General features: G+C 43.7%; 1 protein-coding gene across 15 annotated transcripts in view; it reads right to left on the bottom strand.

Moving 5' to 3' along the window:
• The window catches only part of TANC2 (tetratricopeptide repeat, ankyrin repeat and coiled-coil containing 2), a 702,540-nt gene that overhangs the window by 193,339 nt on the left and 482,831 nt on the right, over positions 1 to 26,370 (bottom strand). For all 15 annotated transcript variants that reach the window (XM_089774011.1, XM_089774007.1, XM_089774012.1 and 12 more), the window contains one exon: positions 1,114 to 1,262. In XM_089774011.1, coding sequence (XP_089630137.1) covers positions 1,114 to 1,262 — 149 coding nt within the window. The remainder of the gene's footprint in view (positions 1 to 1,113; positions 1,263 to 26,370) is intronic.

The following is a 26,370-nucleotide window of genomic DNA, read 5'->3' on the forward strand; positions in this document are numbered from 1 at the left end:
ACTCCTACACCAAATTCTCCATTTCTCCCGCAGACATGGGTGACTGGTGCCTGCAGGGCAAGAGGGTGCAGGGAGGGCCACCCCACCTAGCAGTTACAATTTTGGCAGAGCCACACCTCCCGGGTGCTAGCACAAGTCACATGGAGGCCAATTTCTTCACTCCCTTCTGGTGAGGGAATATAAAATCCGTCCTCTCGCAAGGTTCTATAGCTGCCTCTCTTCTTTGGACAGCCAGAACTCTGGCTACTAACTTTACCTCATTTACCTACCGCTTTCCATTGCTTCAGCTTTTCCCCCACCTGATGCAGTCAACCTCTCTTGCTGTGGCACCTACACTACTCACCTATCTGCAAGTAATAGCCTCCTATAATGCCGTACCAAAGTTCAGGATGAGTTAAATTGAATAGTGATTTTCACTGCTAAAAATGATAAGAGTATGTTTTTACAAATTCTGCTCAGGCAGCAGTGTAAGATCAAAGAGCAAAGAAGAGTGCTGAAAAATTCAGCCTGAACAAGATGAGCCTACCGGAATAACCTGTGGGCAGAGGCTGTTTCGCAGCAACCTCCTCTGTCCACACTGCACTGCTGCCTCTATCAGCCCAGTGGGGGTGGGGGAGCAGGCAGGACCATGGAGACTGTGCTTGGCGGGGAGAGGGAGAACCAATTTTTAAGCCAGTTCTCCCCATCACTGACTCCTGCTTCCTGGACACTTGCTGCCTCTGATACAGAGGCAGTGGGGGTGGGGGAGGAGGAATTGCAAGTAGCCGACGCAAGTAGCTGACTCAACTACTTGACTCCTTGCTTACATCCTTAGCATAGAATACAAATAATTTTGATCACTACTATCTAATATGATAAGAAAGGATATTATCCCTTGGGAAGTTTGCAGCTCAAGCAGGAAAATGGCAGAAACTATTACAAATGATATCAGCTGATCCCATAAATATGTATCGCTAATGTGTAATTATGACCCGCAGTTTAATAATGTGGCATTATTGTCTTGTTCCTCTTTGAAAATCATTCCATCTCTACCACACACACAGCTGTAATTTGCTATAACACAACCAAGCCAATTATTGTTGTACACTTGTAATGCTGAAGGAGATCTCATACCTGATTCTCATCCTGTACCTCCATGCTGTACTGGGGCCCCGACTGTACCTCTGTGACTTTCTCTCCAAGGAGGAAGCCCAGGCGAGTCATGAGTGTGTTTGCTGCCTCATCTACGGATGGAGGGGGTCCCAGCTCTTGCTCAGCTTCACCTGAACAACAAGAAAAACATAATTTATGATGGAAACTCTGAAAACCCACTGTTTTAATTGGTAAAATATAGCCAAATTTTCACACAACTCCAAAGTACAGGTTTTCAGGTCACACACATCATCTCGGTTTCACTCAATACTATTTGTTGGGCATTCATTGATTTAAATGGTCACTAGACATTTCTTTTAATACTACCCTTTACTCCTCCTCTCTAGGCTTATTAGCTGTTATGTGCGACATCTCATTTTAAACAAGATGTAGAGAGTTTGCCCTCTTCTCCTGAAGTTCATGACAAAGGCCTGTAGGAATAACCAAGAGAAGGGACTTTGCTAAAACCCAATTCTGAAACCAGGCTCCTCTCTCACATGCAAAACCAAAAGTGTCACCTCCATGTCACTTGCAAAAAACTCCCACGTATACATGAACCATATGATCTTCTGTTAGCAATGCACTTTTAGTAGCATCTGCACCAGTAGACTCACAATGTTAAGCAGTTGAAATTCATTATTTCACAACACAAAGGGTCTTGTGTAAAGATCTTCCACTGAAAATGCCCTCCCTTCCAGTCACCAAAGAGCTATGATGAATGGAGGGCTGTGTCTGAAGCAGAAGCAGTGTGATTCCATCTGCAGAGAGGGTGTGAACCCAGCTCTGTGTGTCACAGTACAATGGGGATTTCCCATCACACAGCCTAGGTACTCATGTGCTGCCTTCACTGATGAAAAAAGTCTGTCTTTAAACCCCGGGGGTAACTAACACATGACATGCGAGTTATCCTGAAGTAAAAACACAGTGAAAAACCAGGCATTTCAGTTTCACAAGCTAAACACAGTGGCTAAGTCTACACTGGCATGATTTTCCGGAAATGCTTTTAAAGGAAAAGCTTTCTGTTAAAAGCATTTTCAGAAAAGAGCATCTAGATTGGCACGGATGCTTTTCCGCAAAAGCACTTTTTGCGGAAAAGCGTCCGTGCTAATCTAGACACGCTTTTGCGCAAAAAAGCCCCGATCACCATTTTAGCCATCGGGGCTTTTTTGCGCAAAACAGTACTGTGCTGTCTACACTGGCCCTCTTGATTTACGCAAGAGGGCTTTTGCCCGAATGGGAGCAGCACAGTATTTCCGCAAGAACACTGACGATCTTACATGAGATCATCAGAGTTCTTGCGGAAATTCAAGCGGCCAGTGTAGACAGATGATTTTGCAGAAAAACTTGCCAGTCTAGACACAGCCAGTGAGGTCAACTTCTGGAGGGGGTATAGGATTGCTTACCTCAACAGTAAAACTAAACTGCCTGGTCTTAGTTGTGAGTGTACCTCTGAAAGATCATGCATGTATACTTCCAGGGGTAAATATGCATTGTACTGGAGTCTGGTTCGGGGTCTAAAAGTGCAAACGACCACCTCAGTTAATTTCACTCATTGAAGTGGTGTGTTGGGTATCAGTAGCAAAGTCTAGGGTATTAAGCTCTTTATAGATCAAACCAGTGCACCTTGAATTGCACTTGAAAGCAGTGGGAAACCAGTGCAGCTCACTACACACAGGTATAACATTTTCATGCCACTATGCAAGCAGATTGCTGTACTGGACTCCCTGAATGAAACAGGATTGAAATGTATCAGACTGAAGTGTACTATTCTGATTAGCTAGTTTCAGCAGTACCCCGAGTACACTAGTACTTTGTAGAGTTTGTGGCAGAACAGCTGGTTTAATCAGTTTCAAAGAGAAAATTGCTCGCTATACAGTCAGAGCAGCTTGCTTATTTGAGTCTGTCGGTTTAAACTTGCACACACTCTTCTGTTCAATATTGACTTTAAGAAGCCTGCAAGCCATATAAAATTGTCATGTACCTCTCAAATAAACAAACCGGTGACCTTAGTCTAGGTCACAGCACCCTGAACCTCATTATATGGAGGATAACAGATGGCTGCACACTGATTACATCACTGTAATTCACTTGAAAAGTTCTGCTGATGTCTCAAGACATGAAAAAGCACAATACGAGCCATTTATAAATAGCAGCCGAGACCTGAGCGTGTCAAATTTACCACATAGTCACCAAGTGTTACTTTATTATCACTTTTGAAAGCACAAAAAACTTGGAACTGAAACAAGATAGCATGGTATCAGGTTATTCTGCCTTTGGGGTTCATGGATTTTCAAAAAAGTTTGAAGGATCTAATTAATTTGATATCCCAGAAGAGACAAACCAGCTCCTGGACATTTATACAAGAGTAACAAAAAACAATCTGTAACTTCCCTATCACACAGGACAGTAAAATATAATGCCCATTCAATGAAAGAGCATAACCATTTTATTCACAATCATTATTTTTCTATCCATTGATAGGATGGACCAAATTTAGTAAGCAGTAACAAGATCTCTAGATCAGCTATATTCATGCAAAGCCAATGAAGTCAATGGGAATCCATGGCTACTGTTTAGACTGCATTGCTTTATGGGATACCGGAGGTATCCTGTAATAGGTTTTTTTTTTCTTCACTTCCCCTTTGCCCTCCCCCTCCCCTTAATGGAGTGTGTGCTGTGATTGGCAGGTGGAAACTGTTGGCTTCTAGGGGATTTTAATTCAAATTAAAATTTGAATTCTAGAAGCCTCTGCTGATTGGCTGAGCCTTGGTAGGGGGAGGGACTTTCAGGCACTCCAGGGCTTTATAAGGCAGTGGGCAAGCAACCAAGGAGCTTGCGAACAGGTGAGTGCTAACAGGGAGTTTAGAGAGGGAGTTAGGAAGGGGGTGAGGTTCGCTTGCCTTTCTTTTTAAATTCCTTCTCCAGGACAGCAGCGATGGATGGCGATAGGTCTGCTGTTGTTACCTGCACGGAGTGTGCTATGTTTGTCTTCCTCCCGGAAGAAAGAACAGATTTCATCTGCACTAAGTGCAAGCTAGTCGCCATTTTGGAAGAAAAAATTAGAGGACTGGAGGTCCAAGTCTCGACCCTATGCTCGATCAGAGAGGATGAAGACTTCCTCGATAGAAAGCAGTGTTTAATCCTTCAAGTACAGCAGGCGGAAGAGCCAGAGAGGGCAGTACGGGACCAGGAAGAGAACTGGCAGCATGTAACTTCTAGAAGGGGAAAAAGGCCAGCATGGGAATCCCCCAATGCTTTAGAGGTAAGTAATTGCTTTGAGGCTCTCTCCACAGGCTCTGCAGTGCTGAATGCTTTGGAAGGGACCTCACAAGGAAGAAACCGGAAGGGAATACCATCTACTGGAAGGCATGGGATGCGTAGTCCTAGGGATGGAGGTTCCACGGCCACTACCCCCAAAAGAAAACGACGGGTGATGGTGGTCGGGGACTCCCTCCTAAGAGGGACTGAGCCATCCATCTGCTGTCTGGACCTGGAATCTCGAGAGGTGTGCTGCTTACCAGGAGCTCGCATTCAGGATGTTACTGGGAGGCTTACCAAACTGATCAAACCTTCGGATCGCTACCCCTTCCTGCTTCTCCATTTGGGAACTAACGATACAGCCAAGAATGACCTTGAGCGGGTTACTGCAGATTATGTAGCACTGCAAAGAAGGATCCAAGAATTCGGAGTGCAAGTGGTGTTCTCGTCCATCCTCCCTGTTGAAGGGAAAGGACTGGGCAGGGATTGTCGAACTGAGGAAGTAAATACATGGTTGCGCAGGTGGTGTCGATGAGAGGGCTGTGGTTTCTTCAACCATGGGACTCTGTTCCAGGCACAAGGATTGTTAGGAAGAGATGCGATCCACCTAAGCAAGAGAAGATGGAGCATCTTCGCGGGCAGGCTTGCAAACCTAGCGAGGAGGGCTTTAAACTAGGTTCGTTGGGGGATAGTGACCAAAACCCTGAGGGGAGTGGGGAAGTCGGATACCGGGAAGCCGTGCGCAGCTTGACTTTCTGCTCACAAACAGGGAGGAACTAATAGGGGAAGTAGAGGTGGGTGACAACCTGGGAAGCAGTGATCATCAGATGGTAGATTTCAGGATCCTGACCAAAGGAAGAAAAGAGAGTAGTAAAATATACACCTTGGACTTCAAAAAAGCAGATTTTGACTCCCTCAGAGATCTGATGGGCAGAATCCCCTGGGATGCTAACATGAAGGGGAAAGGAGTCCAGGATAGCTGGCAGTATTTTAAAGAAGCCTTATTGAAGGTACAGAAAGAAACCATTCCGATGCGTAGCAAAGGAGGCAAACATGGTAGGAAACCGGATTGGCTTACGGGGGAAATCCTTGGTGAACTTAAGCACAAAAAGGAAGCTTACAAAAAGTGGAAACTTAGGATTTTGATACAATCTCCCACAATATTCTTGCCAGCAAGTGAAGGGAATGTGGATTGGATAAATGGACAGTAAGATGGATAGAAAGATGGCTAGAAGGCAGAGCCCAGCGGGTAGTGATCAATGGCTCGATGTCAGGATGGCGGTCGGTTTCTAGCAGAGTGCCCCAAAGTTCGGTTCTAGGTCCGGTTTTGTTCAATATCTTTATTAATGACCTGGATGAGGGGATGGATTGAACCCTCAGCAAGTTTGCGGATGACACTAAGCTAGGGGGAGAGGTAGATAAGCTAGAGGGCTGAGATAGGGTCCAGAGTGACTTAGACAAATTGGAGGATTGGGCCACAAGAAATCTGATGAGATTCAACAAGGACAAGTGCAGAGTCCTTCACTGGGGACGGAAGAATCCCAAGTATAGTTACAAGCTGGGGACCAACCAGCTAAGTAGCAGTTCTGCAGAAAAAGACCTGGGGGTTACAGTGGATGAGAAGCTGGATATGAGTCAACAGTGTGCCCTTGTAGCCAAGAAGGCTAATGGCATATTAGGTTGCATTAAGAGGAGCATTGCCAGCAGATCCAGAGATGTCATTATTCCCCTTTATTTGGCCTTGGTGAGGCCACATCTGGAGTATTGTGTCCAGTTCTGGGCCCCCCACTACAAAAAGGATGTGGGCGCATTGGAGAGGGTCCAGTGAAGGGCAACCAAAATGATTAGGGGGCTGGAGCACATGACCTATGAAAGAGGCTGAGGGATTTGGGTTTGTTTAGTCTGCAGAAGAGAAGAGTGAAGGGGGATCTCATAGCAGCCTTCAACTTCCTGAAGGGAGGTTCCAAAGAGGATGGAGAGAGGCTGTTCTCAGTGGTGACAGGTGGCAGAACAAGGAGCAATGGGCTCAAGTTGTGGTGGGAGAGGTCCAGGTTGGATATTAGGAAAAACTATTTCACTAGGAGGGTAGTGAAGCACTGGAATGGGTTACCTAGGGAAGTAGTGGAGTCTCCATCCCTAGAGGTGTTTAAGTCTCTGCTTGACAAAGCCCTGGCTGGGTTGATTTAGTTGGGATTGGTCCTGCCTAGAGCAGGGTGCTGGACTTGATGACATTCTGAGGTCTCTTCCAACTCTATGATTCTAATTCTAATAGCGATGCTGTGTTCAAGGACCACGTCCGCTTTTTCGAATTTTTTTTGAAAGAACAGAACGTGCTCTTTCACCATCCCCGTGAACCTTGTTCTATGAGGAATGAGGGATGGCTCAAAAGAACACTTCCTTTCATAATTTGGTGCCATGTAGATGCACTAAATTTTGAAAGAGCCTTTTTCAAAAGTAAATTGAAAAAAGATACACAATTTGCGTACCACAAATTGCATTTCTTTTTCCAATTTAACAGTGCAGTCTAGACGTAGCCCATGTGTGAGAGATCAGAATTTGGCTCAGAGATTGTGTGTCATATCAACTCACAGATTTCTACCTAATCTTTAAAGTAATACTATAGAGTTAGACAAAACCAAACCATCTCTCAGTAACTTAGTCTATGTCTACACAGCAGTGCTATTTTGTGATACTAAACATATTCCTCATCTTTTGAGTGCACCTGTTATTTTGAAATATACCGGGCTTGCCATTCTGACATCTCTGTAAACCTCATTCCATGAGGAGTAAGGGACATTTCAGAATAGTGATTTATTTCAGAGTGCTGGGTAGACAGTGCCAAATTTCGAAATAAGCTATGCAATTTGCGTAGCACAGATGCATAGTTTATGTTGAGCTCTGGGTGCAATGAAGACACACCCTTAGAAGGGAGTTGGAAGAGGGAGGTCTAGAAGATTATGTAATTTTTTGTCCCATATGCCATGGAGTATGTGTTCAAAAAGAGACAAACTAGAAAGAGATTCCCATCTCACTGTGTGGTTGGAAGGGGGTGTAAATTATGACACCATGCTAAAAAGGTAAACTTAATTTTTCCCCCAAATGCAGTACACTAGGCAATGTACTTGAGCAGTCTCAGTCTCTCCCCTAACACCAGCACTCTTTATAGACTCTGCCCTTTACATTTTGTGAATCAATTTTAGAGCAGCAGAGTATTTTGCAGATGGGTTTTCCTGTGTTTTTTGGAGTCATGGCCTCCAAAAAGTGCAATAAATCCAACTACAAAAAGCAACCATTAGCTGTGATCTGACAATGAAAATGTTATATTAACAATGGTGTCTGTGTCCTGCCATCGGACAAGCATAGTGTAGAAAGTGAATGGATGTGGAACAGTATATATGGTCTGGAAATGAAAAGACATTTGCAAAGACATGAACGGGAAGATGGGAATGAGCCGTGAACTTTCCGCACGCCGTTCTAGGAAGGCTGAAGAGAGGAGATGCTTTTTAGTCTCCTTGCCTCCTTTTATTTTCATCACTTTTTGAACCTTCCATCAATCCCCAATTTTCCAAAAACTCCAGGCACACACCCACCCACCTTAAAGTGGTAACCTGGCTTCTAAGTCACCAATGGTCCATCACCATTCTGTTTCTGTGATACTAGGAGACTCAGCCAGCATAACTTAGGTCTTTCAGGGCAGGGGGCTGGCGGTGTAGGGGTGCAGGAGGCAGGGCAGAGGGTAGGGCTGGAGGAATCAGGCCAGGGTGGTGGGAGGTATAGAGGAGCTCAGGGCAGGGCTGTGGGTGCATGAGTAAGGACAGGGGGTAGATGCTCAGGGCAGGAGGCTGAAAGTATGGAGGGGGCTCACTCCCCCTCCCGATGGGGAGGATGACACTACAGCCAAGCCCAACCTTGGCTGCCAGCTCCTCTGGGGGAGGGGCTGCCTCGCCTGGTTCCGGCCGCTGACGGGGCTCCTTGGGGGGAAAGGATGGCTGGGGGGCTGGAGCTGCGTGTCCCAGTCCTGGCTGCTGGAGGGGTTCTTCAGGGTGAGGGGAAGCCAGGGGGCCATTTGTAATTGAGAAGCTACCATAACAAATGCATTTATTTATTTCACAAACCTTTCTAGTATGATGGTAAAAATAATTTAATTTTTCCCTCACTCAAAGAAAAAAGGCAAAACTGGGCTGTGATAGTATTATGATTCAATATCTCAAAAATAGCTAAGATTTTTGTGCTCAACTGCCAATTCTGAAGAAAGGAGCTATTATTCAATATATAAAAATATAACCAAAAATGATCTTTCGGGAATAAAGAGCATTTATCTGAAAACAATGGAAAAATATATATGGTACAAGCAAAAAAATAGTTAATAACATGATGAAAAATGCCATCTGCCATTTCTATTTTGAAAAGCAAGGTTACTCATTTAGTACAGTCCTAGGGTTAAAAATTACATATCTAGCTCTAGAAGAATATGAGCTTCTAAAGCAGGACTAAACTATGGAAGCCTGGGGGCCACAACGATACCACAGGATATAATGAGGGCCACAACTTAAGTGTGGTTGCATGTACTTGGAAACATATATGCAAATATATGGAAATAGCTTCTTTCACACTAATAGGTATGAATACAAAGATTACAGCAAGACTATGCAACACGCAAGCCCCATGTAAGCCAGTTCTGCTGATATTAATAAAATGCAATATTTACCCAATTTCCACCCATATGACAGCACTTTTAAAGAGGAATTTAACTACTAAAATGCATATCAACCCAAACAGCACAGTAAACCCAAACTGCACTGCTGGCTGCAAACAAACAGGCCGCATGTGACCCAAGGGCCACGTGTTGAGTAGCCCTGTTCTAAAGAATGTCTCCAAACACTAGCACTGGTAAGTGTACTACAGGAATATTCACATAGTGAATTTCAAGCTACTCTTTCTTTTCTGCTATAGAAGCAGATTTTGCCCAGAAACATGAGAGCAGTAGATTTACTGAGTGGTTAGGGTTCAACTACTAGACCTAGAGATCTAGCCAGAAGTCTTCTGCAGTCTGTGGACATCGATTAGCTTTTCTGTGCCTTGGTTCCCCATGGAAGTATCTTAAATAGAAAGTTTCTGCATCTTTATAGAAGTAGGAGAAAGTGTTTTCTTCCTCCTTAAAAGTTACTAACTGAAGCAAAAGTAAAAAGGCCAGGGGTTGAGGAACAATTCTAAGCTTAGGAATTTCCATGCCCTGAGACAAAAGGTTCATCTAATTTGGTATACCATCTCTGAAGACAGTCAATTCTAGATGCTTCAAAAAAAGGAGTAACATCATCCACGTGTACATAATGTCTCGTACTGTGCAATACTCATTAAGCTCTGGGATGATTTTTCTTATTTCTGCTAGTTATTAGTACGTGCTCTAAGTCGGATGACTAATATCCCACTAGAGTTGTCCTAGCTTACATTGCTGCAGCTTCTATTAATATTTGCACAACAACTTAATCTTTCTTAAATTATTACTAAATTGTTTGTCTCCAAAATATTGTGTACTAATGTTTTGCCTAGATTAATAACTAAAGGTGGCATAAAATGACATTTCCTTTTATCCTCTTTGAATATGTTACCTTTCAATTTCAAAAATTAAAATGACTCAGACGTGGGGTCTTCCAGCTAGTGGATAAGGGCTCAGCACTGAGAGAGATTGCTATTGGTGTCTGTACTGCCAGCCCAAAGGCTTTGCTATTGATCAGGGTTTCTCAAAGTGGTCCCCAAAACCACCCTGAGAAACCTGCCAACTGGCCGCTCCAGTGTGTGTGTTTGTTTGTTTATTGGCTTCGCAGTCATGGAGCCTCACGGCTCCTATTGACTCCAGTTCGCCATTTGTCAAGGCTCCTTCCCATAGCTCCCCTTGGCTGCAAATAGTGAACTGGAGCAATTGGGAGCCATGAAGCTCCGTGGCTGCGGAGCTGCTAAATAAACACACCGGAGCGGCCTGTTAGCAGGTTCCTTGGAATGGTTTCACAGACCACTTTGAGAAACACTGCTATGGATGTAGGTGGGAGACTTGACATATGAAGCTGAGTTGCGGAGGGCTCTTATCTCTCACTGTGACAGTAAGACAAAAAAGCAGTCATGGAGCACTTTAAAGACTAACAAAATAGTTTATTAGGTGATGAGCTTTTGTGGGGCAGTAGGGTCGCCAGGTGTCCGGTATTGACCCAGACAGTCTGGTATTTTTGCCTCCTGTCTGGTAAAAAAATTCAGAAAATACCAGACACCTGAAATGTCCGGTATTTTCAGTTTTTTCCTGGCCAGGTGGCGAAAATCCTGGATACCTGGCAACCCTACAACACACTTGGCAACTGGGCCCAGCCCTCGTCCCCCCGGACTCCAGCCCTGGCCCCCCTGCTTACCTGGTTCTTCAGGGAAGCTCCCTTGTGGCTCGACCAAAAGAAAAAGGTGGCCACTGGCAAAAAACCTCAAGACCTGAGCAAGGGGAAGCAATGCCTTCCCTCGGTCTTAGTGCTCAACCTCTTCCTATCCCTAGTCTGACTGCATGCAATTAAAGGAGCCATACTGTTTTAATGCTGTTTTTATTTTTTTTAGCTTAATAACTCTTGGGGTCCTTTTTTTTTGCTCAACAACTTTGGTCTCCCTCCCTCTTCCCCTCCCAAACAGAATTTTTCCCCCGGTGTTTTTTTTGGGGGGGAGGGGAAGGGGTGTTCTGTATTTTTGTTGAAACCATCTGGCAACCCTATGGGGCAGACTCACTTCTTCAGATCAGTAAGAGTCATTAAGAATCCTCGCCGACTTGCAATCAGTCCCTCAAAGGGGAGGACTGTGGCTGGAGAGAGAAGAAAATTGTGCTAACTAGTATACTTAAGAAAAAAAAAAAAGGCAGGGAAAGGAAAACTAGCATTCCTGATTTTGTGCTGGAAGAACTTGACAACAATCTTTGGGATTCTCTGATACTGAATGTTCCCTTGTTACCATAATATTATAGTCAATTAGATGAGACCAGGCAGTATTCAAGAAGTTACAAAAGAAGCTTAGCCCAACTCTCACAGGATTGATGAACAAGAAAGACACATAAGAGGTTCTGGCTTTTGTCCTTAATCTCCAGAAGTGACAAGTATCTGTGCTCTGTACAACTCACACTGCTTTATGTAAGAGAAATAAACAACAGCTTTAACACAGATGTAAAACAGGTTGTTCCCGTGTAGATTAAAATACCACTCATGTTTAGACTAGCTGGTGTTTTACTGGCCAGGTCAGAAGACTCTTGGAAGAAATAAATCAGAGCACTGACGTCTTAACTTTGCTGAATCCACAGATGGAATTCAGGAGCAGAAAAAATAAAGTAATTTCAGAATACAGCATGGTACTAACATCCAGTTGTCTAGCATAGCAACATAAGGGCTCTGAGTGAAAGCCTTGCAGTACTAGCTACATAGACTTCTGTAGTCACAAGTGTCAAATTCTATCTTGCAGCTGCTCCTCTGCCTACCGAATTAAGTCATTGGGGTTGCACAGCTGGATCTGAGGGGGCAACAGCAACTAAGAAACCCTGTGAATGAAAAACAGATCTGCCCCCTCCCCCAAGTCTCTGCATCTGGTCACACTCCCTGTTTTGTTGCAGCAACATGGCAGTGCTCCTCCTAGCCACCTGCCAACAAGAGGGTTAGACATAGAGGAGAATGCAGCACCATGGCTATCCTCACTGGTTGGCTTTGAAAGCTTCAGAGAGCCTATGTGTTATTGAGAGGCTTATGGGGAAATTCTTAAAGCCCCTCATCCCCGAGTCAAGTAATTATGTGGGAACCTCAGTTTTCTTTAAAAAAAAGTAAGATTCTAGGGCTCATAGTGGTGGACAGGTGACTCCAATCTCCTCCCCATCGAGCCATCAAGCATTAATCTGGGAGGAGGAAGAAAGGAAATACTGGAAAGCTGGTGAAACATCTGCTGCTGTGTGGGAGGGATGCTGGGGTAGACTGAAGGCAGAGGTAAAGACGTGTCCAGGGAGTAAGAGAAGGTTAATTGGCTCAAGCATCTGGAAAACCTGAAAGTCAATTAGCTGGGGAGAGTCTGGGCTGCCTGAGTGAGGAAAAGGTCAATCGGATGGGATTGGTTATAGCAAAGAGGAACTGCTGGGTTTAGAGAAGCAATTTATTGATGGGGGTACCTAGAGGGCAGATGGATTGAATGGCAACTGCCGCAAGGTTCCATAGGACAGACTCTGGGGGAGCAGGCTCTGGGAAATGGAGGAAAAGGGAGCAGAAGCACAGGGAAGAGGCACATTTCAAAAGCATCAAAGCAACTTCGGAAACTTAAGCCCCATTAACTTAGGTACTTAGGAGTCAAAGCCCCATTCACTTAGAAGCCTAAGTCATCTGAAGTTGGCTGTGCCCACGAAAGCTCATGATGCCACCTACATGTTTTGTTAGTCTATAAAGTGCTACCAGACTATTCGTTTTTTTTTCAGTTTTTCCAGTTACAGACTAACACAGCTCCCCCTCTGAAGCTCTTGAAAATTGGTTAGGCTCCTTAGAAGTGTAGGTGATTTTGATGATTTTACCCTTTGGAGTTACACAAATACTGAAAAGGGAATCTATTTTTACACACTCGCCAACTTTCCCATTACTTTAAAACACAGAATATATATCACACAACTCAAGTGCAGCAGTATAATCCAGTATAACTCATCATCAGCAAGCCAACCAACTCGAAAGCCCACATCCCCTCTCCCTCCTCTTGCAGCAATTCATCCTATTTAAAATGTCTGGGGGAAAAAAAGATGAGCTTAGCAGCGTGTCCCAAAGGTCACTAGACTCAGGCTGAGAATTTACAGCCATAGACCCCTCCTGGAAAATGTCATGCCTGCAGCCTGTATACATTTGTAATGGTACCGGCATGACTTCAACTAAAGTGCCTTTGCTGATTTCAGCTGCGGCAGTATGACACAGGTGGAAAGGTGGTCTCTCAGGTCGGCAGGTCTTAAGACACATCAAACCCATCATCTTTACCCAGAAACCCACAGATCAGCGGGGATCATGGAATTCTGGCAGGAATTCTACTTTACTCTGCAGGGGAAAATACATTCTGCAACGGTTTCAGTTGCTGGATGGTTGCAAGGTCAAGCACTCAGAAATCTGAAAATGACAGAAATAAGGATGCCTGTGAAAACTTGTATCAGCCTCCTTGTGTATCTGTATTATGGCAGTTTTTTAAATTATATGATCACATCTTTTATTTAAGATACACCAAGATCCAACAAGCAGAAAGACCTCTGGAGAATCTCAGCTAGATCCTCAGGCAAAGTCCTCCTATTTTGTTACCTTGATTTTTGTTCCTGTCAGCTTCATCTCATTACGGATCCTTAATGTTCACCTGACTTGCTGTCAGCCTTGGGATCCTAAGTGATTTATCTAGGTCCACAGAAGCTCATGCAGACTTTAGACTTTGGGAGTAGGCATGAAGGGGCCCTCAATAACATGGGGAAAGAGAGGAAACCAGCTTTGCAGGCCCTCTTCTTGTAATCAAATGTGGACCTTGCCATGCCAGTTTGCAGCAGTTTCATCAGGAAAGAGCAGAACTTTCAGACCACCTCAAATCTCGTCAAAGGGCCATTTATTAACGGATGTGCGACATCTGTAGCTGCAGTGGCATGCAGGATCCTCTCACTGGTCTTAAGTGCAAAGGCTGGATGTATACAGACCCTGGCCATTCAAAGTCAGTTCATAAAGGACCCCTCCAGCAACTGGAAGGGGCAAGGCTAGAGCCAGAGAGGAAGGGATGAGGCTTAAGGCTCTTCCATCCATGTTGGTGTAACCAACTGGCACATCCCTTCCTGGTGCAGTGCAGCAGCTGCCTGGCAGAGCGCCTGGCACTGACGAGGACCTGCCTCACACCCAGGTTTGGCTTCCAGGGTCAGCGGCCAGACAACTTGGAGCCCTACCTCCCTGCAGGCATGTTTGGCCCCTGTCCCTGAAGTGGAGCCTGAGCAGGGAATGAGCTGCTGCCCCTCCCCCCGCTAGGCTTTCTCCTAGGCAGCTGGCAATGCTGGAGAGAGCAGCAACTAGGAGCAGCACTATCCTGGTCCATGGCCAGGCCTGAGGCAAGGAGGCAACTGGGAAGCCAGCACAGTGGGAGGACAGAGTCCCCACCCCTCTATAGGTTACACAGGGTGAGGGGAAAGTGCAGGACCCCGAGCCTGGGGGCAAGGAAGAGACATGTGGGGAGGTCAGATGTCCTCTCCTTTAGTTGGTGCCACCCCAAGGAAGCAAGGCCTACAGAGCAACTGAGCTCTCTGGTACTTCCCTTGACCCCAGCTTAGAGGGTCTGAAGAATGATCTGCAGAGATGTTGTCAGAAACCAGTCTCTTCTACCTGATCTTAGCATGGGTGTACCTTGGCCAAGAGGCTGATGTTTCAGAACATCAGACAGTATAAAAAAACTCTGCAATTAATGCAATAAAATGGTACACAAATACAATTTAATTTTAACAACAAGATGATACTGCTTTAGACACTTTTGCTAACGGAAGGGAGAAGGTGGTGAACTGTGAAAAATTAGCCGCAATATTCAAGAGCCATAATTACAATGTTTTCTGAAGTCTGGTTTGGTGGATTTTTTTTCCTGTATGCAGAAGGAACTCAGACAAGAACAATCTATCTTAGCTGTTTACTCATGAAGCCAATGGGCTTTAAAAAGATAGGAAAACAAAAAGCATGAAAAGAATACCACATGGGAGAAACCAGAAAACATGCCATTTTTTTGCTTCATCAACTATGCTATCATTTCACTGTTTGCATTTAATTCATTTAGGATATTATATAGAAAAATTAAAAGTTAGGTTCCTGGAGTAAAGCTCTTTTTAGGTTTTCTAGCAACCATCAATCTAAATTAGTATTTCAATCCACTGTGATCTCGTTACAAAGCTTTTCATGAGACACCTATTATGCGAAATGGAGTTAATTACTGCATTGGTTCAAAGTAACACCACCAATTAAACTAGTAACTGCAGACACTCCCCAAGTTTAGGCATTTACTGATGTTATTCGGGATGGGTACAAATGGTGTTGGATTTTCATTACATTAAAAACTGCTGAAAAGCAAAAGAGGTTATTTTTGTAACCTACACTTTGTACATCAGATCATTTCAAAAGAAGTCACTGTTAATACAAATTTATCCAACATAACTAGGGGTGTTTAGCTGTCTCCGTGGCTCATCCTTCTGCAGCATATAAACCAGAATGATAGGATGGAATATTCAACTAGAAGTAGCATGGCTCCAAAAGCACAACAGCAGGGCATCCTTCCTATCAAAACGAAAAAATGTTAAGAGAAATGCTGACAGAAAAAGAGATCTAATTTCCCAAAGCCCTCCATTTACTGTTTGCTGGGGAGAGAGGAACAAGTGCCCGGGGGGGGGGGGGGGGGGGGGGCGTTCCTCTCTCTGATGTGCAAAGTGTTCATGATCAGCAACAACCCACATTTAGGATAATAAATTTAACAATACAGTTTAGCATCCAAATATTTGGGTACATCACTCATGAAAAGTTACAGAGGGTGGATTTTAGAAAGCAAATATAGCAATGAGTGTAGATTGTCCCTCAGTAATTGAATATTTAAGGTAGATTAGACCAGTGGTCCCCAACCTTTTTGTGACCAATAGCACACTCATGTTTTCAGAAGAGTGTGGCGGGCGCCAACAAAAAAAAGGCGTCAAATGTGAAACTGAAGGCTATTTTCATATTAAATGTGAATTGGGTAAATTTGATAGAAACTTAATTTAATTGGATAATTTTTATTTTAATTATATTGTAATTCATTTTTAAACAAAATTCTGCATTAATAAAAAGGGGGGATGTCCAAATGTTGAGCAAAATAGCACCCTTCCTGCCCCCGAAAAAATCATGGCACCTTTAAATTTCTCACTCCCTTCCACATGGCAGGGGAAGAATGTCCTAACTGGCTTTCTAGCTGAGAAACTGAAAATACCAGATATTTTACTGGGGGGGGAGGAGGGGTTAGGCCAGGGGTTTGGATTGTGCCTCAGGGCAGGGGATTGGGGTGCAGGGTCTGGAGGGAGGAGAGTTCTGTGGGTGAAGATATCGGAGTGGGAGTAGCTGGGGGGCTGGACACTTACCAGCGAGATGTGCTACTCTCCTGTTTCTCCCACAAGACCTGCCTGGCCATGTGCTTGGGGATTGGTAGGTTCCCGCAGCTGCCATTGTCCAGGTCCGGCCAATGGGCTTGTGAGGGGGGGCAGAAGTGGTTATGAGGGACCCTCCTCTGCCGGCTTGCAGCTCCTGCACCACAAAGGGCCCCGCCGCAGCTGTTTTACGTTGGGGGAGAGGGGAGGAGGCTGTTGCTGCCTCGCAGGCGGACCCGACCAGCGTGGGATTTGCTCCGGCTACTGAAGCGCCTGCGCAGGCTGCCTACTGTGGTGGGGGCAGGGATCAAGCCTCCAAAGCACCGTGTCGGGCTCCCTCGCGGGCCCCAGGTTGCCGACCCTGCTCTAAGCAGGGGTGAATGTGAGTTGTTTTAAAACGCCGGCGCGGGCGCATATAAATGCCCCCGTGGGTGCCATGGCACCCGTGGGCACCATGTTGGGGACCACGGGATTAGACTGTTTACCAAGGGACATCAGAGAAGTCCCAGCCTGTAGCAGTGCATGGGATTCTTCTGTCCTAAGTTCACTTCTCCTTGTTGAAGCTCATCAGATTTCTTTTGGCCCAATCCTCCAATTTGTCCAGTCATCTGTCCAAGTTTCTACTTCTTGTCAGCTTCCTTTTTGTCTTTAAGTTTACTGAAGATTTCTCTGTTAAGCTAAGCTAGCTGCCTGTCATATTCGTTAATCCTTCTACACATTGGGATGGTCTGTTCTTGTTCTCTCAGAAAGGCTTCTTTAAAATACTGCCAGCTCTCTTGGACTCCTTTCCCCCTCATGTTAGCCCCACAAGGGATCCTACCCATCAATTCCCCAACAAAGTCAAAGTCCTCTTTTCTGAAATTCAAAGTCGTATTCTGCTCCTCTCCTTTCTTCCTTTTATCAGAATCAAGAACTCAACCATCTCTGGGTCACTGCTGCCCAGGCTGCCACCTATATCTACTTCTTCTACTAATTCCCTCTTGTTTGTGAGCAACAGATAGAAAGGAGCATGGCCCCTAGATGCTTCTTCCGGTATTTGCACCAGGAAGTTGTCATCAGCACTTTCCAAAAACTTTCTGGATTGTCTGTGCAGTACTGTAATGCTCTTCCTGCAGATGTCAGGGTGACTGAAGTCTCCCATGAGAACCTGGGCCTGGGATTTGGAAACTTCTGTTAGTTATCCAAAGAATGCCTCGTCTACCTGATTCTCCTGGTCTTGTGGTCTATAGCAGACACTCACCTTTCTTGTTGCTCTCGCCTTTAATCTTCACCTAAAGACTCTGAAAAAAGCTTTTCTCTAGGTTCATACTGCTCTTTTACATACATAAGGTGCAACTCCCCCATCTTTTCTCCTCTACTTGTCCTTCCTGAACAATTTATACCCATCCATGACAATGCCAGGACTTAGAATTCTTCCCACATAGCATTGCGGGCACAAGTCCAGGGAAAAGCAAAGTCTCCCCTGTGTCTTGCAAATTCATCTTCCAGAGAGCCACGCAGGTAGGTGGCAACATCTTGGTTGGCAGGAGTCCTGGCAATTCTTTTCCTGATGACATCATGCCTAGCACTCTCTGAGATGTTCTTTACATGGAAGCCAGGCACATCAGACAACAGAATGCGTAAGTGATCACTGCAACTTTGCACAGAGCGTCCATTTGAGGGACACTGGCACCGCCTTACCTATGTAAGATGTGCATCAGTTCATTGCCAGTCCTCTGAGGAAGAAACATCCACTTCTTCACTAACTGCCTTATAGAATCAACTTCCTGAAGGGAGGTTCCAAAGAGGATGGAGAGAGGCTGTTCTCAGTAGTGACGGATGGCAGAACAAGGAGCAATGGGCTCAAGTTGCAGTGGGGGAGGTCTAGGTTGCATATTAGGAAAAACTATTTCCCTAGGAGGATAGTGAAGTATTGGAATGGGTCACCTAGGGTATGTCTACACTACCACCCTAGTTCGAACTAGGGTGGTTAATGTAGGCAACCGAAGTTGCAAATAAAGCCCGGGATTTGAATTTCCCGGGCTTCATTTGCATCTTGCCGGGCGCCGCCATTTTTAAATCCCCGCTAGTTCGGACTCCGTGCCCGCGGCTACACGCGGCACATAGTAGGTAGTTTGGATTAGGCTTCCTATTCCGAACTACCGGTACACCTCGTTCCACGAGGAATAACAGTAGTTCGGAATAGGAAGCCTAATCCGAACTACCTACTCCGTGCTGTGTGTAGCCGTGGGCACGGAGTCCGAACTAGCGGGGATTTAAAAATAGCGGCACCCGGGAAGATGCAAATGAAGCCCGTGAAATTCAAATCCCGGGCTTCATTTGCAACTTCGGTTGCCTACATTAACCACCCTAGTTCGAACTAGGGTGGTAGTGTAGACATACCCCTAGGGAGGAGGTGGAATCTCCATCTCTAGAGGTTTTAAAGTCTCGGCTTGACAAAGCCCTGGCTGGGTTGATTTAGTTGGGATTGGTCCTGCTTGGGCAGGGGGCTGGACTTGATGACCTCCTCAGGTCTCGTCCAGCCCTATGATTCTATGATTCTATAATTCTAATCCTAGAACTGGAAGGGACCTCGACAGGTCACTGAGTCTAGTCACCTGCCGTCATGGCAGGACCAAGCACCATCTAGATCATACCTGACAGGTGTCTGTCTAACCTGCTCTTAAATAACTCCAGTGATGGAGATTCCACAACTCCCCTAGGCAATTTATTCCAGTGTTTAACCACTCTGACAGGTAGGAAGTTTTTCCTACTGTCCAACCTAAATCTCCCTTGCTGCAATCTAAGCCCATTGCTTCTTGTCCTATCATCAAAGGCCAAGGAGAACAATTTTTTCCCTCCAGCTTCTAACACCCTTTTAGATACTTGAAAACAGCTTTCATGTCCCCCCTTAGTATTCTCTTTTCTAAACTAAACAAGCCCAATTGTTTCAGTCTTCCCTTAGAGCTCATGTTTTCTAGATCTTTAATAATTTGCATCTGACGAAGTGGGTCTTTACCCACAAAAGCTGATGCTCTAATGAATCTCCTCGTCGCTTTTGCAGATTCAGACTAACACAACTACCACTCTGATACTTAATAATTTTTCTTGCTCTTCTCTGGACCTTCTCCAATTTCTCCATATCTTTCTTGAAATGTGGTGTCCAGAACTGGACACAATACTCCCAACTGAGGCCTAATTAGTGCAGAGTAAAACGGAAGAATGACTTATCGGGTCTTGCTCACAACACACCTGTTAATGCATCCCACAATCATGTTTGCTTTTTTTGCAGCAGCGTCACACTGTTGACCCATATTTAGCTTGTGGTCCACTATGACCCCTATATCCCTTTCTGCAGCACTCCTTCCTAGACAATCACTTCCCATTCCGTATGTGTAAAACAGATTGTTCCTTCCTAAGTGGAGTACTTTGCATTTGTCCTTAATAAACTTCATCCTATTTACCTCAGACCACTTCTCCAGTTTGTCCAGATCATTTTGAATTATGACCCTATCCTCCAAAGCAGTTCCAACTCCTCCCAGCTTGGTATCATCTGCAAACTTAATAAGCATCCTCTCTATGCCAACAGCTAAATCACTGATGAAGAAATTGAACAGAACTGGTCCCAAAACAAACCCCTGTTGAGCCTCACTTATTATGCCTTTCCAGCATGACTGCAAACCATTAACCTTGCCTTACAGTAGCCCCATCTAGGTTGTATTTCCATAGTTTATTGATAAGAAGGTCATGTGAGACCATTTCAAATGCTTTACTGAAGTTTAAGTATACCACATCCACTGCTTCTCCCTTATCCATAAGACTTGTTATCCTATCAAAGAAAGCTATCAGATTGGTTTGACATGATTTGTTCTTTACAAATCCATGCTGGCTGTTACCTATCACCTTTTCTTCTTCCAGATAATGCCACTGTCGGCCTTGTTAAGAGGTACCTTCACCACAGCAGAGATGGATGGTTTCTTGCCTATTTACTTCAGAAACTTAGCCCAGCTTCCTGTCCTGGCTGCAGGAAGATAGCACAGCATCATTTTGTCTGCCTGGCCCTTGCATAATGTTCCTGCTGTTCTTAGCTCCAATATGGATTCCCCCTGCTTCTCTTCTCTCTGGTGATAGCTACCTGCCTGTCCTCATCTGCCTCAAGTGGCCATGTAGAATCCTGTCATGATCTCTTGTCTATGGTGGTTACAAAGCTGCAGCCCTCCTCTCTGACTTCCTCTCTCTGATTCCTTGGTGGTCATCTCCATTCTTCCTTGAGTATGAGGTACTGGTATTTCCTGAATCTGGCTGTCTTAAAATGCCTCAGCATCTCTGATTCTTATAGCACTTACTCAAAATCAAGCAGCAACATATTGAGTCTGCTAAGAGTCTGCTATCCTACAGCTATTCTACATTTGTGACCGATGCTGAATGCAGATTCCACTCCTATTTCCAGATAAATTCTTGGAATATGAAAATGAATACAATAATATTTAGAAAAGATTTTCCCCACTAGAGACTGTGGCCCCAGCCCTCTAAACATGATATTTCAAGGGCCTGACTTTACTACAGTGAAGAACTCCACTGACTTTCATTCTGGGACAATCAGCAAGATGAAATATCTATTTATCTCATTGTGTAGTTTAATGTATGTTACATACAGCTCTGGCAAATTCATTATTTACAAAATAACCATTTGCTAATGAAACTATATCCAACCCAATACTGTCACTGCAAACTAATGATTCATTAGAGCTGACTGAAATTTTAGGTTTTGGTTGCAAAATGGCTTTTTTCAAATACCTTTTTATCCTGTAAAAATATTCACATTTTAAAAAGTTTGTTTTTCATAAAAAGTCAAATGCTTTTATACTTTATTGAAAACATTTTTCACTTTTCTTTGTTATCAGGACATAGCTTTTAAGGAAGAGAAAAAAATGATAATGATAAAAAATCATAGAAAGCATTTTTTAAAAGCCATGATAACACATCAGTGCTAGCTTAAATCTAGCTACTACAGGTACTAGTAGCAGGATGACACAGTGCCGAGCACAGGAACAACCAAAATATAGACCCAGTGTCTCTGTGGAGCTTAAACTAATTAGACTAGACCACACTGCCATGTTCTCACTACCCTAGATACCCACACCTGCTAGATTAAAGCCATCACGTGGCAATCACACCCTAATTTATGATGCCAGAGTACCTTAACAGGTGAAGGGGATGCTATTTGGGGGGAGGAGGAGATAGGGGAATTCATGAGAGAACCAATAAATATTTGCGTGAGCCACATATTATCTTTCACAAAACTAACCTCCCTTGAAATGTCTGACACTTGACAGCACTGCACAAAGATACCTCATATTTAGGCAGAATACACAGGGATTTGAGCCATCAACAGAACCCTCCCAAGAAATGTCTGACATTCAAGAAATGTCCAAAATTTAGAGCATTCACTATGTAAAATTCACACAGATGGTTGATGTTGAATCCCACGCTGTGATCTTAAGTAAATACAGAATCATTTTTGCAGCCTCCACACACCCTCAGCTAAAAAATTCTTGAAAGCCATTTATATTATATTGACAAGCTTAATAATGAACTACCTGTTTTCAAAGAGTTTCTAGTTCTAGGCTTGCTAGTCTGGTACCATACATGAAAGCAAATAACGCAATTCTGATTCCCTCGAATGACATGAGTAACTCCACGCTATTCCCTAAATAACACACATTTATTAATTTTCTCTTTTTTAAAGAACATAAAATGTACCGTCTTTCTAACACATAGTACAGTCTAAAAATCCTTTCTCTTAGCCTTATAGTCCTATATTAAAATTTGACCCACAGATTACAGCACTATTTACTTTGAAACCAAATGAGGATAATGATTTCTGATTAAGTTTTATGATTTAGTGTGAGGTTACAGTGTATCATTTCAGATGCAGAATAATGGCTAAAAAAGAGAGCAATGCTTACATTGCAACCTCATACCATAGAACAATTATTATTCCTTTAATGGTAAAATTCTTGCTTCTGAAGAAAGACTAAAACAAAATTTGAAATGTGAATCAATTAAAGTCTAACCTTGATGAATCAGGATATTGGTTTACGTCATGACATTCATCGTATATTTTTACTTTTGAAACACTGAATACTTAATTGAGTTATTGTAAATGGGAAAATTCTGGTTATTTCAGAAAATACAAAATAGCTGTTTCCTACCAGTGAACACACAAGTGACAGAAATAAATCTGAAAACTACATTGTCAGTAGTTCTGATTTCAGATGATGTTATTTGCTGGATTTCTGCACCAAGAATGGACCTGCATTCTTAATACATAAATCTTCTTTATTCTATTCTCTGTGTATTTGAGACATGACATCAAACAACATCTAATTCTGGTTTTGGCGCTGCACATTCCCAATCGTTTCAGTATTAATGGAATGCATTTTATTAATTTTGTTTCTGGCCAGCAGAATTTTTAAATTTTAACCCAATAATGTCATTAATTGAGTTGCTTACATGGCTTTGCATACTCTTACTGGAACATATTCTTTGGCTGTTCATCATTCTCAATGAAAATATTGTGTCAACATCACAATAGTGTAATTTGTGTGTAAAAGGCTTTAAGTGTCTAAACATGATAGAGGGCAATGGTGAATCAAACCCACTAACTTAAATTTTACACAAACAGACCAGGTACATTTCTAGAGCTTACCAACATCAAGCTCTGAAGACAATCCAAATATTTATGTAATGATCCTGGAGGCTGACTTTTGGTATGGGATTTGGGAGAGTTCTACAACTGGCAAGAGGAGATATTACCCCTGGTCTACACTAGGGCCTTAGCCCCCCAACGTCAATTTTATAAGCGATGTGTCCACACTACCAATCCCGTTATTCCGGAATAAGGGGCTGTGGAATTCAAACTCTGTAGTCTGACTTTTCATGAGGAATCACGCTATTCCCAAACTTGTAAGTCTGAAATCATGTTAGTGTGGATGCTCTGGTGCCACTAATTCAAACTAATTGGCCTCCGGGAGGCCTCCCATAGCTTCCTAGTGTGCTTCCTGGAGCTCTGAGTCTGACGTAGTGCGTCCACATTAACGGAGCCTGCCTTGGACTACATTCGATTCTTCCCCATAGTGAGGCCAGGGAACTTTGAATTTGTAAAATCGGGTGCCCAGAAGTCGAATTTAGTAAATTTGAAATAATCTCCTAGTGTAGACATGACCTAAATGACTTAAAAGCATAAAGACAAAAATCCTAAATCCAGCACTTAGTTTGAAAAGCAGAGCAGGAGTTCTACAGAGCAGAATGGAAGGAATTCTGTCTGACAGGACATGGGACTACTTTGTAACTTAAATTGCTTTGCTATCCATGGCTCATAGACATGCCAATCTAAAGGGGAGAATAGCCAGTGGATTCTCTGGCCCTACCCTCTTCCCTCACCTAAAGCCCCTCCATGGCTGGGCTGAAGGGGTCCTAGTATCCTATCCTATTTTCCAACCTCAAATCCCATACAGGATACACACCGGTTCCACTGCAATCAAGTCCCTCTCTTGTTGGGGGCTTGTATGAGCTATAAGACCATAGAGATGTTAGTTCAATAAAACACATTACTTAACCCACCTTTTCTCTCTCGTATTCTAGGACCAACATTGCTACAACAACACTGCAAAAATGGCTCTCACAAAGTTGTGTGCAATCAGCACGCACCTCCCTTTACATGTCCTTGCTTTAAGTGCATGTCACTTTAGTAATAACAGTAGGAAAAAAACTGCCAGCAGAATCTGGCAATCCTGTGTGTGGGCCATAGTAAACAAAATGTCAGAACCCCAATGGGTTGCAGCCGCAGACTGCCCACCACTGCACTAGACTGATGTTCCCCTCCAGTGTTCCTTCTTACACTGCCGCTGAAAGACAGTGAAGAAGTTGTTCAAAAACCTGAAAACAGATCAGATTGTTGATGTTATCACAAAAATCAACATCCACTGTGCTTTATGCTCAGTATTCAAAACGTTTAAACAGTTCTGGGGCTAGATTATCAAGAAAAATTAACTACCAATTAGGCACCAAGTATCACAAATGGGAGCAGCTGGCTGCTGTGCGCTTTTGAAACACAGGTCCTTTATGTAGATTCCTAAAATGGCAGCTGAACTCTTTGGAAAATCTTCTACATGTTGGATGAAGGCAGAGGTGGAGGAAGCCAAAGGACCTACTGGAACAGACTAGCTGATGTAAATCAGAACCATATGGTCTCCTATAGAGCATCACACTGAAGATTAAATTTGGGTCTATTCGCCCATCTTTGAACACACAACATCTCATCAGTATTAACGAGAGTTACACATGTTGATGGAAGAATTGACTATTTATAATGTAAGATAGGTTGGAGGATGTTATGTTAAATTGCTTTCAACACTCAGTGCTTCGTGGGGCTCCCAATCAAAGAAAGAACCCTCACTTTAAAATTAAATTGTTTGCTAAAAACCAAGCAGTAAGATTACCTTAAACAGTGCTTCACATATTAATTGTGCTATATTAGACTTGTCTCACGTAAGCCACCCCAAACACTTTTTAATTTCAACAATTGTTCTCCAAAATCTCTCCCACTCCCTCCTCTTTAAAGTTTCTCACATGTCAGGAATCTGATGCAAGTCTCACGATTGCATATTTTATAGCTCAGTTATGCATCACTATTACTGAGAACTGTGGAAAAAAATGAGCCCAGTAATACCTGATTTAGCTCAATGCTCTAGCAGCTCTAGTGGGAAGTTACAGCTGTTGACCAAATTTAATTCTGATGGTGCACTCTGCCACATGAAACAGAAACAAGACTAGAGGAAAGTCAGCTGGGTTCTATTTTCAGCTCTGCAACTGACCTACTGTGTGAGACAATGGGCAAATAACTACCTCTGTACTCATTTTCCCACATATATCATGATTCTTAACCTTCTTAGTAAAGAGCTTTGAGATCTATTCTTTGGCTGGGTGAGCTTGAAGGTGACCGTGGCTAATTTCTCTATGAACTTCTGTGGATATGGAAGCTTTGAGTGTATGTGATCACTAGGTCTGCTGCAGTTGGATGAGTTCAGTTAAACACTGACTGGACTGTTGCACATTAAAAAGGGAAGGGTAAGGCATTTTTGCTAATCAGAAAGGGCAAGGATCAGACACACAAATGTTGCTGAATTTTTTTAAGGAGGTATAAATATTTTGGTGTGAAAGGGCTAAACTGAAGGAACGATGGAAGACTAATGGTTTGCTGGCATGAAATCAGAACATTATAACCTGAGTATCCTTCCTAAATGCAGATGATCTTTTCACTGAAAGAGGATTGTTGATTGCATCTGTTGTGGGGCTGTGTTGGGGACTACAGCAGGCAGTATACATAAAGGCTACGTCTACACTGGCCCCTTTTCCAAAAGGGGCATGCTAATTTTCAACTTCAGAATAGGGAAATACGTGGGGGATTTAAATATCCCCCGCGGGATTTAAATAAAGATGTCCGCCGCTTTTTTCCGGCTTGGGGAAAAGCCGGAAAAAAGCGTTTAGACTGGCCCGATCCTCCGGAATAAAGCCCTATTCTGGAGGATCTCTTATTCCTACTTCAAAGGTCACCTTCAAGCTCATTCCTTTGAAGTAGGAATAAGAGATCCTCCGGAATAGGGCTTTATTCCGGAGGATCGGGCCAGTCTAAACGCTTTTTTCCGGCTTTTCCCCAAGCCGGAAAAAAGCGTCGGACATCTTTATTTAAATCCCGCGGGGGATATTTAAATCCCCCACGGATTTCCCTATTCTGAAGTTGAAAATTAGCATGCCCCTTTTGGAAAAGGGGCCAGTGTAGACGTAGCCAAAGGGGATTA

The sequence above is a fragment of the Pelodiscus sinensis genome, chromosome 29 (assembly GCF_052426305.1).
Source record: "Pelodiscus sinensis isolate ZL-2025 chromosome 29, ASM5242630v1, whole genome shotgun sequence".
In the NCBI taxonomy this organism is placed as follows: Eukaryota; Metazoa; Chordata; order Testudines; family Trionychidae; genus Pelodiscus; species Pelodiscus sinensis.